The sequence below is a fragment of the Talpa occidentalis genome, unplaced genomic scaffold, assembly GCF_014898055.3.
Source record: "Talpa occidentalis isolate TD23 unplaced genomic scaffold, MPIMG_talOcc4v2.1 talOcc4.5, whole genome shotgun sequence".
Classification (NCBI taxonomy): Eukaryota; Metazoa; Chordata; class Mammalia; order Eulipotyphla; family Talpidae; genus Talpa; species Talpa occidentalis.
In genome coordinates this window covers 89,370,855-89,384,615 of record NW_023604861.1, presented here as the reverse complement: position 1 = coordinate 89,384,615, position 13,761 = coordinate 89,370,855, and the positions used below count along the sequence as shown (strand labels likewise).

Here is a 13,761-nt window from a genome sequence, read left to right as displayed (position 1 = left end):
TCTAAAGAAAATATCCAATGAATCCAATGAAGAATATGGCATTAAGAGCAAACATGTCTTACTATTATAAGAATACTGTCAGACACTTCACTAATCACTTTAATTCACCATCTTATGTATCAGTTCAATAATCCTATGATGATGTGTAAATTATTATTCTTAAATACAATTTATTTTTGAGGAGAGATTAAATAATTAAGTAGAAATGTCAACATGAATACTAGACCCACAATTAATCTTCTTTGACTTCAAAGACTGCATATATAATCTCTAGTTAAATGGTATTAAAGAACTACAACATTACATAAACACTATACATTATACATAAAAGGTATACATTTCATATAGGAATGGAACTGACCCTTTAATTTCTTTAGTTATAAAGAGAATTCTTACTGTTTTTTTTTATTTTAGCTGTTTTGAATAGCTAAAAATAATTTATTTTCATGTTTATCTTACATCTAGCCATCTAACCACAAAATCATATTAATATTAATGGTATAAATCATATCATTTTAACAGGATGTTATCTGTTACATTTTATACTACATTCCTGTAATTTAAAAGTTTTATCCTTCTCCTGTCTTGCCCACTGCTCCCCTTAGCAGTGTATTTGAGTAAATCCACCTGTTCTGCTCCCTACTCTGTCTCTGGTGAATCCTACCATCCTTGCAGCTCTGGCCTACAACCCAGTTCTACATGCAAAAAACAAACAAAAAAAAAGTTTTAAAAAAGTTTAATCTTATTCATATTTTAATTAGGAATGTCTGCAAAATTCAAAATTCTACAAAATATCTTTTTTGTATCTAATGGTATAATTTATTGAGATACTGAAAGTTTTTTTCATGGTAACAGGCTCTCAATATATTCCAAAAAAACCTCTTATATTCCTAAAAATTCTGCTTTTAATTTAATTTTTTTAACTGAGATAATATTGGGATACCCCATCAGGCACGGCCACCATAGTGCACCTACCACCAACTCACCCATATTTCACCACTATAGACCATGTATATATTGTAATATATTTGCTGAACTTTTTTTTTTGATGGCTTAAACAACAGAAGTTTATTTGTCACAGTTCTGGAGGCTGCAAGGTTAAGGTTAAGGTGTTGGCAGGTGGTTCCTTCTGCAGCCTCTCTCCCTGATGAAGAGGCCACCTTCTCACTATGCTCTAACCCACAATGTCTCTTCCTTTTTTAAGAAGAATGCCAGTTCTATTGGATCAGGGCTTCACTTTTATAACCTCATTTCACCTTAATTCTCTCAATGAAAACCCTATCTCTAAATATAGGCACATTGGGGGTGAGGCTTCAACATTTGTTATTTGGTGGGATGGTCACAATCCAATCTGTAACACTGTTATCTGCCAGGCAATTTTCAGAATAAAATCTCTGGTATCTGCATTTGAAGGTGGTACCTTTGTGGAGCATGCCACCTTGCAAAGCCTTACACAAGTCTGGCACATAATAGATGCCGATTTAATGTATGTTTCCTCTTCCTGTTATCTTTTTCCTTTTTTTCACCCAGGCAGGGACCTACCATTGGTATACCTTGCAATCTTCCCTGAGTCATTTTATTTGTCACAGTGTTGGCAGGTGGTTCCTCTGTGGCCTCTCTCCCTGAATGGTGTTTTCATGACTTCTAATGAGAAGTCTCCATGAGGAATAAGTTGTCAAGAGGATTCCCCATCAGCAATTTTAGTTTTCCAGCTCCCATGTATATCCACCCTATATTTTTCTTGATCTCACTACCTCCTCATCTCCTTCAGCTTATTTGTGAGGAAATCAAAAGGGACTCCTTAGCAGGAGAAGTCAGGTGAACATTAGGGTAGCAGTAGCTCAAGAAGGAAGCAGTCAGGTGAAGAGGAACGGATGCTGAAGAGTCTGTCCTTTAATCTTAGTTCCATCATTCCTACTCTTTGGAGACTTTGGATCATAACCAACAATCTTTCTGGTTACCCTAATGCTTGTCCTCAGTGATGACTTCCACTTCTAAGAGTTTATCCATCCACATCTGAGCCAGTAACTTTCATCTCCATTCTTTTGCATATGTTGCACTAGTCACTCTATCAAATATGGTACCATTTCCAAAGCCATTGCTGCACTCACCCCACTTGTCTGTGGAAACCTCCAAACCTCTTTTACTTTCAGTTGTCGTTCTCAGTTCCCTGCTCTAACAATTTTTTGGTATCATTGAGATCATCCTCCTTTCTTTCTCCTGCTCTTTCCTTTGTTCAACTTAGATTCCATAACACAGCATGATAATTGACCTTATACCCACCTTTTTTTTAAGCAACTATACGTATTTATTTAGGTTTTAAAATTTATTTATTTTTTATTTTGTTTTATATAATTCTTACATTATTTTTCATTTTTGTACAATGTATGCATTTTCATTTTGGTTATATTCTGCATACAATTCCCACCCCCCTTATTTTGACCATAATCCCTCCTCTTCTGCTCCTCCCCCCATACTATGTCTCTGGTTTATAGCTGCTTGTTGATTTTGATTTTTTCTTTATCATAATTAGTCTTTTTCCCAGTCCCTTATTTAGATTTTCTAAATTCCTGCTATGAGTGAGACCATCTGGTATTTTTCTTTTTCTTTCTGACTTACTTCGCTGAGCATGATCCTTTCTAGCTCCATCCATGTTGCTGCAAACTGCATGTGTTTATCTTTTTGGATTGCTGAGTAATATTCCATTGTGTACATGTACCACATCTTCTTGATCCAGTCATCTATTTTTTAGGCATTTGGGTTGTTTCCATAGCTTAGCTATTGTAAACAGTGCTGCTATAAACATAGGGGTGCAGGTGCCCTTTGGAATTAATGTTTCTGTGTCCTTTGGGTAAATACCTAGGAGTGGAATTGCTGGATCATATGGAAGCTCTATCTTTAGTAGGTTGAGGAATCTCCACACAGCTCTCCATAGTGGTTGGACCAGTTTGCACTCCCACCAACAGTGCAGGAGAGTTCCTTTTTCTCTACAACCTCGCCAACATTTGTTGTTGCTAGTTTTTTTTAATATATTCCATTCTGACTGGTGTAAGATGGCATCTCATTGTAGTTTTGATTTGCATTTTCCTGATTACAAGTGATGCTGAACATTTTTTCATATGCCTATTTGCTGAACTTTTAATACTCTGTAAGATGATGTTTATGAAATTTTAGGTAGGATTTTTTTGTATTTAAATTGAGAAATGATATAGATTCATCAGCATCTTTTGAAAAGATAAAAAATCTTAAATTTTCAATATTAAAATTATGATTATTCAAAATATGATTGCCTTGTTGCCTATATTTTTCTATGGTTGAGGTGGTAGTTTAAATAATACTGCAATGATCATTTTTAATCTTTGCTAATATTCAATTTTACATCCATATGGTTCCATTGTGAAAGCAGGACTTTAAACAGTTTTCTAGTATTTCTATTACTTATTACAGTTTTCCACTATCTCATGGATGTATTTTGGCAATGTAAATTTTTCTAGACACTTATTCCCATTCTCTAGATTTTCATGTCTTCTAAAATAATTTTTTGAGGTAACCCTACATAACTTTCAGCTGCATAGCCTTATAATTTTACATCTGAATATACTATGTTATGGTTACCATCTAAGTTTAGGTTCCATGTATCACTATAGAATTTTCATGTGTCATTGGTGGTACATTGCATGTTATATCCTATTATGTTTCTTTTCATTTCTTATTTCACAAGTTATTTTTGCTTCATCATTCATAATCTCACATATTCTTTCCATATTTGTTATTTATAATTAAGGAATTTTTATTGACCACTTCAAACAGAATCAAATTTGGAATTTATTTAATCCTTTTGCATTTTGGATTCCATTTAGTTACAGTACTTTTTTTTAGCTATTATATTCTTCTTTCCTAGAGCTTTATGGTTTTTTTTCCTCTTAAGATGAGTACTTAGTTTGTTTCTATCTTTCTTCCTTAATTAAAAAAAATAAAGTATCTGTAGTTAAAGTTCTATAGTGAACACAGCTTTTACTGAGTGTGTATATTTTGTTAGAAAGAGGTCCTTTTTTTCATTAACTCATATAGTTTGTCATTTTCTTTTAGTTCTCAGTTCTTTTAGTTTTCTTTTAGTTCTCTTTTAGTTACTTAAGAGTGTATCTTAATTTCCCAATAAGTTTTTACTTTTCTAATAAAATTACCAAATAACATGTTTTAGTTTTCTAATAAAGCTTGCTATCACAGAATGTGGCCTATTAAAAATCTTTGCTTTTTGAACTCATAAAAAGTTCAGATAACATTTCAATAACTAGGGCCTCCCTGGTGGCACAGGCGGTTGAGTGCCGCACTGTGAAGCTGTCCTCAGCTTCTGAGGTGCAGGTTCAATCCCTGCTGGCCAGCGAGGGTCCCACATGGTGAGCAGACCTCTCCTGTCTCGCCTGCTGCTCCCCTCAGCAGTGTATTTTGTCAGTCTGCCAGTTCTGTTCCCCACTCTGTCTCTGGTGAATCCTCTCACCCTCCTGCGCATCTAGCCTGTACCCCAGTTCTTGTATAAATAAATAAATTTTAAAAAAAATTTCAAGAACTAAAATTACAAAAATAAATTACTTCTCATTTGAAATTTCATAATCTATAATATGAAAAAAACTCTAAATGGAATTTTGGTATTTTAACATAGTAAGAGAAATATGCACCCTCATATACATTATGATTAAAATGAAGATGGTACTATGATTCAAAACAGAAGGGATTCACTGCAGAGAACAGTTTTCCCAACTCAAACCACAACAGTCCCCATTTGTACTTAATTGAGGGAGAACTATTTACTATTTAAACAAACCAAGGTAATATTGTGTTGGATAGTTTCTATAATTATAAACAGTAAATTCCTAAAGCCATTATTCTGACATGAGTGAAATTTACTGAGAATGACTTAACTTCCTGTGTTTATTTCATCCCTGTTCATTCTGACCAGAAAATGCAGGACAATTACAGGTATAAGATGTCACTCAAGAGTGACACTAAATAGGAGCTTTATTCAGTTCATAAAGTTGTGTGTACGTTGGTGTGTTTGATAAAAACAGGGCCTTGGTTTATCTCTCTCAGTTCTCTTTTTTGTTTTAAATGTTGAGCATGGGGTTTTTATCAAATATTTTCTTTTCTCTATTTTCTTATTCCTGTGGCCTCCAAAGGTTAACAGCTAAATCAATTCTATCATTAAGGTTTCATTCCAGTAGAGAGAATGTTCAGTCTTGATTGGATAATCATAGTATTACAGGGAAATAATATAAAGAGAAGCCTGCTTTGAAAATCAAAAATTTTAGAGAATCACTTTTGTGTTTAAAATTAGGGTAGGAACACTAGGAAGAAAAATAACTCATTTATATATTAGGAGAGATTTGAGGGAAGTTAACACTAGTTACATTACAAAGTCACTGTCTGAAATTCAATAATTTTTAGCATTTTATTGTGTTAAGTGAACAAATATGAATGACAAGGTTTACTGCTCTTAATTTTCATAAATATTTTTAATTGTTGGCTTAATCTGGCAAAAATATTTTAGGCAATTGAACTGAAAGATATGATAAAGAAAACTTTTTTAATTTAATCTTAGACATGCTGTTCTTTAGATAAGTACAAGAACAAATAAACACATAAGACTATTTTAAGTAACAAAGGATAATTTATGTATCATATTGTGCTGTTTATGATTATCGATTCATATACTTCTCATTGATTTATACAGTATTGGTTTATGGCTAAATTGAGATTGAATATATAGTCATTAAAAAAAGAAAAATGGAAACTACATATAATTTACTTTATACCAGGCACTGCTTTAATTATTATGTTTCATTTAATCTATATGATGAGTGTTAAATATATTGATATATAATCTGAAGTGAAAATGCCAAGGGTAGCAAAAGGTAGTCTGTTTTAAAGTGGATTAATGGAACTATATTTTAGACCAAATTATTCTAACACCAAAATATCTCCTAAACCAATCTAAGTTATCTGTGATAAAAGACCATGTTTTCATTCCAATAGTTCACAACCAAAGCTTTTTCAAAATCTAATGAAATGCATAATTGAAAAAATTGAAACAGATTAAAAAATAAAAGCCCAAAATTTAGGATTAGATTCAAAGACATGAAATTACACCATAAAATAGTAAAAAAAAAAGTTGAAAGTGCTTACTTACAATTTCTGTGCATACCACAGACTAATAACAATTTATGGATTAGCCTTAGTCTACAGATCAAAATCTAAGTAGGTAACATATACCCAAATCCATCATACTGTCAATATTAGCTATTTCTTAGACATTTTTATAGCACTAACCAGAATCATGACAAAATAAAAAATTTGGATAAATATAATGAAATACTTCAATAATTTCATACAAAATAGGTCCACTCCCTAATCCCAAGAATTTGTGAATTTGTTAGCTTAAATGGTAAAAAAGAGACTGTAGAAGTGATTATGTTAGAGATCTCAAGAGCCAGAATCTTTGAATATGCAGTGGTCCTTATGTAATCATCAGGATCCCCATAAGAAAAAGCAGAAGGGTTGTCTCAGAGGAGGAGATATAAGGATAGAATACAAAGTCAGAGATTTGAAAATACTCTGGCTGCTGGCTTTAGAGATGGAAGAAAGTGCCAGAACCAAGGAATGCAGGTGCACTCGAGATGCTAAAAATGAGAAGGAATTTCCTCTTTCAGAAACTCAGACCTAAAAACACCTTGATTTTAGGATGGCTGATGCTTAGAATTGTATGGCAATAAATTTTGATGTTTTAAGTTACTAGAATTGCAGTGATTTGTTACAAATACTCTATTTGTATTTGTTGTAACAAATACCCAAAAATGTGGTAGTGACATCAGAATTAATACTGAACAAAGGCTAGAAAAGAATTCTTGTAATATTTTTATTTAGATAACAATGGTATAAAACATCACATATTATTTGGAGGTATAGGGTCACACCTCTTCATAAGTGTGTTACATCATAACACCACCACCAAAGCACCCATATCCTTCACCATAGTCCTCTGGATGCCCTCATCCTTTTGATCCTCTCCCACATCCTCTCATTCTGGTAGCTCCAATTTTACAATCACAGATATTATTCTAGTTTTGACTTTCTGTTCCTTTGCTTAGTTTCTCTTTATCTCACATATGAATGAAATCATCCCCTATTTGCCTTTCTCCTCTGACTTATTTTACTTTGCATTATCTCCTCCAGTACCATCCATGCAAATGGTAAATACCATTTTAGCAAATGGTAAGATTTCATCTCCTTTTTATAGCTGAATAGTACTCCATTAAGTATGTATACCAGACCTTCTTAATCGACTAATTTGTTGTTGGGCACTTAGGTTGTTTCCATAATTGGGCTATTGCTAATCATGCTGAAATGAACATCAGAGTGCATATGCTCCTTCAAATTAGTGTTTCTGAATTCTTTGAGTTGATACCCAGGAGCAGAAATGGCTGGAACATGTAGATTTATTTCTTAATCTTTTGAGAAACCCCTCCATATTGTTTTCCATTAGGGCTGGACCTGACTACATTTCCATCAATAATGTAAACAGTTTGCTTTTCTCCACACCCTCCCCAATACCTGTTATTACCATGCTACTTTTGACATGTTCTATTCTCACAGGAGTGAGATAATATCTCATTGTAGTTTTGATTTTAATTTCCCGGATAATAAAAGAAACAGACTTAAAAACACCTTGATATTACAATTTCTAATGCCCAGAATTGTCTGACAATTAATTTTTTCATGTAACTATAGGCCATCTATATGAACTGGAGAGGTATCCAGTTCATCTGTCCATTATTCAATTGGACTAACTGCTTCCTTATTATTGAGGTGTTTGAATTATTTATAGATCTTGAATAATATCCCCTTGTTGGACATATGTTATGCAAATGTTTTCTTAAACTCAGTAGGGTATCTTTTCATTTTTATGACAGTTTCTTTCACTGTACAGAAATATTTCAGTTTGATATAGTCTCAATTATTTACTTGTGCTTTCATTTCCATTACTAGGGTCAGGTCCCCAAAGATATCACTGAAGCCTATATAAGACTGGAAAAATTTGGAGGAGCATGATAGAAAAATCCTAGATTTCCTTAAATATACTGTTGGTAAAAATGTGATTTTTACTCCTGGTAAAGACTCAGAAGTGAAGAACATAGTGTGGAAAGACTATATCACCTTAGAGTGTATCTAAATTATTAGAAGCAGACATCTAGTAGAAATATAGGAAATAAGGACCTCCCTGGTGGCCCAAGGGGTTAAGCACTGCATTATGAAGCAATCTACAGCCTCTGCAGCATGAGTTCAATCCCCAGCTGGCCAGGGAGCAACCCACATGGCACAGCAGACCTCTCCGGTCCTGCCTGCTGCTCCCCTCAGCAGTGTATTTCAGTCAGTCTGCCTGTCCTGTTCCCCACTCTGTCTCTGGTGAATCCTTTCAACCCCTGCATCTCTGGTCTGTACCCCAACTCTTGTATGCATAAATAAATAAATCTTTTTAAAAAAAGAAATATAGGAAATAAAGAATATACAGGTACAGGCTCAAAAGGAAAAGAGGAAACATTATTGGAAATGGAGAAGTAGCCAATCTACAGAGTAGCCAATGTGTGTCTTGGTAACCTTTGCCTAGTGCCTTGGAAGGATTAAAAATTCAGAGTATTCCATCATACAAGGAACTTTTTAAACAAATTAGAAATGTGATTCATGGATTCCCTCAGCTATTTCAGCAGAGGCTCAAAATTGAAATAGCATCTAGGAAAGATCTTGAAGTAGAATGGAGTGAATCCCAGAGACATGCAGGGGAAAATCAGAACTTTCTTGTAACAGTAGAAACACTGCCAGTTTGGACTGAAAGAGCAAGAAGAAGGATGAAACTTAAACTGGCTGTAAAACTCACAAAATTCTACATACGGAAATGAGCTGATCATAATACTCAGCTAAAAATATATGTAACTCTTAATGAAAAGGGAATAATGATGCTTAGGATGGAGAACCAATACTAGAAGCAAGGGCCAAGAGGTAGAGTCTCAATTCAGAGAAGATCATTTCCAGGTTTTAAAATCTAATAGATTTAGCCCAGTTACATTTCTAAATTGTTTGAGACTAGTACCTTTTTTCCTTCCATTTTTTCCCTTTGTAAATAGGAGTGTCTGTAACTTATATTATGCCTTGCCCACCAATGCATTTTGAGAGCCCATGTTTTGGGGAGCACAACTAGTTTCACAGATATTCAGATGACTGGGGAATTTTGTTCCAGTATAGACTATGACCAAAACCTTACCCATACTTAATTTAGTTAGATGATGAGATTTGGAACTTTCAAACAGATGAAATTAAAATGATATTTTGGACTTGAGTTTCATGGTTGAAAACTTTTGATGATCTGTGGGTGTGGTCATGTGTTTTTCAGGTGGGAAGGGTATGAATCTGATATGGCAGGGGAGGCAGAGAAAACCATGGCAAACTGAGTAGTGACCTGCAAAGATACCCATCTCCTAATCCTTAGGATATGATATTTTAAATGGTAAAAGATACTTTTCAGATATGATTTGGCTAAGGATCATGAAGTGAGCAGATTATTCTTGAGTTTTTGAGTGGGTCCAAGTATAATCATAATTGTCATCATGAAGGAGGTAGGCTGAGAAGCAGAGTTAAGAATTAAAGAGAGTGCCTCCCCTGGTGGCGCAGCAGTTGAGCGCTGGGCTGCAAAGCTGCCCGCAGCCTCTGCAGTGCCAGTTCGATCCCCGGCCACTGGTGAGGGTCCCACATGGTGCGCAGACCTCTCCAGCTGCGCCCGCTGCTCCCCTCAGCAGTGTATTTCATCATTCTGCCTGTTCTGTTCCCCACTCTGGCTCTAGTGAATTCTTTCACCCTCCCGCGCTGCTGACTATACCCAGTGCTCGTATAAATAAATATATAAATTTTTGGAAAAAAAATTAAAGATAGATTTGAAGAAGCTATATTGCTGACTTCTAACAGGGATCAACAGATCAAAGAAGACACGTGTCCTCTATAAGGTAGAAAAGCAAGGAAATGCATTTCATTCAATACTGGGACTATATCGTCTGATCTTCAAAGCCATAAGACACTTCAAGCACTAAATTTATGATAAATTTTTATAACAGCTATAGGAAACCCATAGGTTGGCACCATCTTTCTCTACAAATAAACCATTATAATCTTGAAATTTCATATTTCATTTATATTCAATTAATATAGTAAAGTGTATGGTTCACAAAACACTAAAATATAACTTTTAAAACTTGGAAATCCAAAGGATATATTTTTCTGTTGACAGTCATCTGGTAGAAAAATGACAACTGTAACAATACAAACATGGAATATTTCATAATTCCAACATGATGAATTGTCCCTTGTAAACTTGAAAAAATAATTTAGTAAATATACTATGCTCTTAAATAGTCAATACAGTTTTTCTTAACTGTGCATTAGCATCTGAAACTGTGCTAGGAATGGTTTATTTAGACTTTGAACCCATTACCGCAAATGAGAACACCCTTCACCAAGGCCCCCTTTTTAATTATCTCATCAACTTAATTTAAAAAATCAAATGAAGACTTTTTAAAAGGCACTTCAAATCTTATTGGGTAATAAAATTGTCCATAGTTCAGGCAGTAATATAAATTCAGTAATCAGTATTATGGCATGATTATTCGCTCTTAAGGATTTCTAAGTTCTTTGGAGAATCAAGATATAATCAAAATAGGAAAATACACATGTAACAAAGTATCTTGAAGAATCCCTTACCTGTGTGACAAGTGGCTCCAAAAGTCTCTCTACTGTTAGTGTCCGAATTTCCAAACTTTTTGGGTCCCATTTTAAAATGATAGGTGAGGTTGCCGAAGTCATGCTCCCTATAGAAACACACAAAATCAGTTAGAAATAATGATCTGTTGGGAATCAAAAATGAATAAATCATCGAAACCTAGAACATAGTTGAAGATTATCTATCTAGTCCAACCACGTCAAGGTAGAGATGGGGAAATCAGAACCAGAATTGCATAAGGTGGTAATGTTGGAGTCAGATTTAAAACTGAGGGCTCCTGAGAGCATATGTATACAATAGACAAGTTCTTGGGACCTAAGTAACCCTGAAATATTTGACTCACTCAATATTTAGTACATACATTCATCTGTTATGTCCTAGAGAAGACTTCAGTCTTGCCTTCAAGGAGCTCATGTTCAAGGCAGACACAACTAACTGAGGCAGGCAATGATTATACTCAGAGCAGCCCATGTTGTGATCAAGGAATTCAGAGAGGGCTATAAGAAAGATGAAGAATGGATGCTAAGGCTAGTATGCAGAGACCAGCAAAGACTTTCAGGAAGCCAAGTAAACCCATCATGATCACCCATGTCATAACAAAAGTCTGCTTTGTTTTCTTAGTGTTGTAATTGACCACTGAGGATATTACATTTCCCATCCCAGCTGGGTTTCATTCTCTTAAAGAGAAAAGATATCTTTAAAACTGAAGGGCAATGATTCTAAAAATTAGGATACTGCTATTTACATGTTCTCTGATTACTCAGTGCATTTACATTCTTATCCCATAAAATTAGTGCCTAATAAGGTTATTTATCTCATTCAAAAGCAATTCCCTCCTACCTAAGAACCACTGATGTGCAAGTAGCTGCCTCCCACATATTAAGCACGAAATATGGTCCTGGCTTCAATAGAATAAATTATACATTCTACCCGGGGTGTGTTTCTCACCAAGAAATTGACTGCTCTTTGTTAAATATATTTAGACAACTAACCACTGGACAAGCAACCTTAGATTGTACAAACTAAATAAGTCATTTCTTTTAATACTATCATAAATCAAGCTGTTCATAGCTATTCTCTTCTTTTGAATGAATGTCCCTATTCAATTTCATGCTTATAAATCAATGTAGATAATTTCTATTAGAATTAACACTACAAAGAAGGCTTATCAAAATAAGCACATGCCTCTTTACTCCCTGCTACAGCTAATCCTTTTGCAAATAAATCCAACAAATTTACTTCAGGAGAGAAAAAAAGGCAAAAACAAAAAAACAGTGTGTTGGTATTTTACCTCTCTCCAAATGCCATGTTTTAAATAAACTAAGCATAGAGATCCAACCATGTAGACCAATTTAGATTTGGGTTCCTTCACAACAACAATAATTGGCACTGATATGCTGCCTGTCCTCCAAAAATCTAAAAACACTTTACACATTTCCCCTTCATACTGCCAACTGCCAGGTAGCAGCTCTGAAATGCACAGAATTCTGGTGCTGGATAGCACACCTTGAGCTATGAAAGGATGAAGATATTGGATGCTTTCTACTTACACAAGCTACCTTTGCTCCTAATGAAGCCAGATCTGTCCAAGTGATCTTAGTCCAGTATGATGTAATTATTCCAAGCTTCTGGAGGAGCTCTCTAAAAACATTTTTCAAACTCTGGTGGAATAATGAGTAGGACAGAGATGACCATCTACAAGAAATCCTATGGGTGGTTCTCCCTCGTGGTGCAGAGGTCAATTCTCAGTATTATCAAGTTATCAGCAGCAACTGCAACATGAGTTCAATCCCCAGCCAGGGAGTTGACACACAAGGCGCAGCAGACCTCTCCTGTCTCACCTGCTGTACCGCTCAGCAGTGTATTTCAGTAGGTCTGCTTGTTCTGCTCCTCATTCTGTCTCTGGGGAATCCTCTCACCCCCTCCAAACCTCTGGCCTATACCCCAGTTTGTGTATGCTAAAATAAATCTTAAAAAAAAAAAAAAAGAAAAAATCTTATAGGAAATTTGGATAAGCAGATGTGAAGTCTTTTTAACACAATAGTGAACGAAACTGGGAGAGACTATGTAAAGAATTGCCATTATTACATGTATATGCTTGGAAATCTAAGCTGGTAGACCAAGGAAGGCACATAGAATCCTTTATGAATGATCTCATATATAACTGTAGAGAAATAACACTTAAAACATACTGAGGTGAGAAAAAAATGTTGGTGCAATCACATCAGAAACTAATCTAGCATGCATCAAGCAGAACTGGGAAACATTAAAGACATCAAGATAACTATAATCCAAGAAGCAAAATTAGACAGAGCCTCAAGCCCTTAATATCACAGAGACCCTGTAAATCTAAAACTGAAAGGACAAAAGTTACTGGGTAAATCACCTTATTTAATTTATTCCTTTGAGTATCAATCTTTTGAGTCACTTCCTGTGACACAGTTAAAATTCAAAAGCAAATGGCAAGGAAAGCTTATAACACATTAATTTCCTGAAGGGGAAAAACTAGTCATAGAGAACATTAAATGACCTTTTCTTAGTCACACAATCTCTCACTTTGGCTTAACACCCCAAATTAGCAACAACCAAAGGGGTGGGGGTACAAAGTCTCTACCTGTAAAGCTTTAAGATGCTGATATCTAAGGTTTCCATCTAATTGCCTAAGACACATCCAAGCTTTGAGTCAGTTATTGAGCACAAGGTAGATGAAGGTAAAAAGATCATTTGACTGCAGTACTTGAGCTAGTGTAAACCTTGCAATGGCTGTTGTTTCTAGAAGTGTTTCTTCTCCTGCTATTTTAGGTAGACTTATTTGCTTTCTACTGTATGTACTAGACCTGAATTAGAAACATTTCCCCATCAAAACCCTCATCCAAAAAAAAGAAAATAATTATTCCTTTCCAGGTTAGTGATCATAACTATAGTCACACAGATCCAACTACTGA

At 34.9% G+C, this 13,761-nt stretch overlaps 1 protein-coding gene across 5 annotated transcripts in view; it reads right to left on the bottom strand.

Annotated features, from left to right (window-relative positions):
* The window catches only part of CTNNA2 (catenin alpha 2), a 1,153,910-nt gene that overhangs the window by 1,017,231 nt on the left and 122,918 nt on the right, over positions 1 to 13,761 (bottom strand). For all 5 annotated transcript variants that reach the window (XM_054701781.1, XM_054701778.1, XM_054701779.1 and 2 more), the window contains exon 2: positions 10,798 to 10,904. In XM_054701781.1, coding sequence (XP_054557756.1) covers positions 10,798 to 10,899 — 102 coding nt within the window. In that variant the 5' untranslated portion in view covers positions 10,900 to 10,904. The remainder of the gene's footprint in view (positions 1 to 10,797; positions 10,905 to 13,761) is intronic.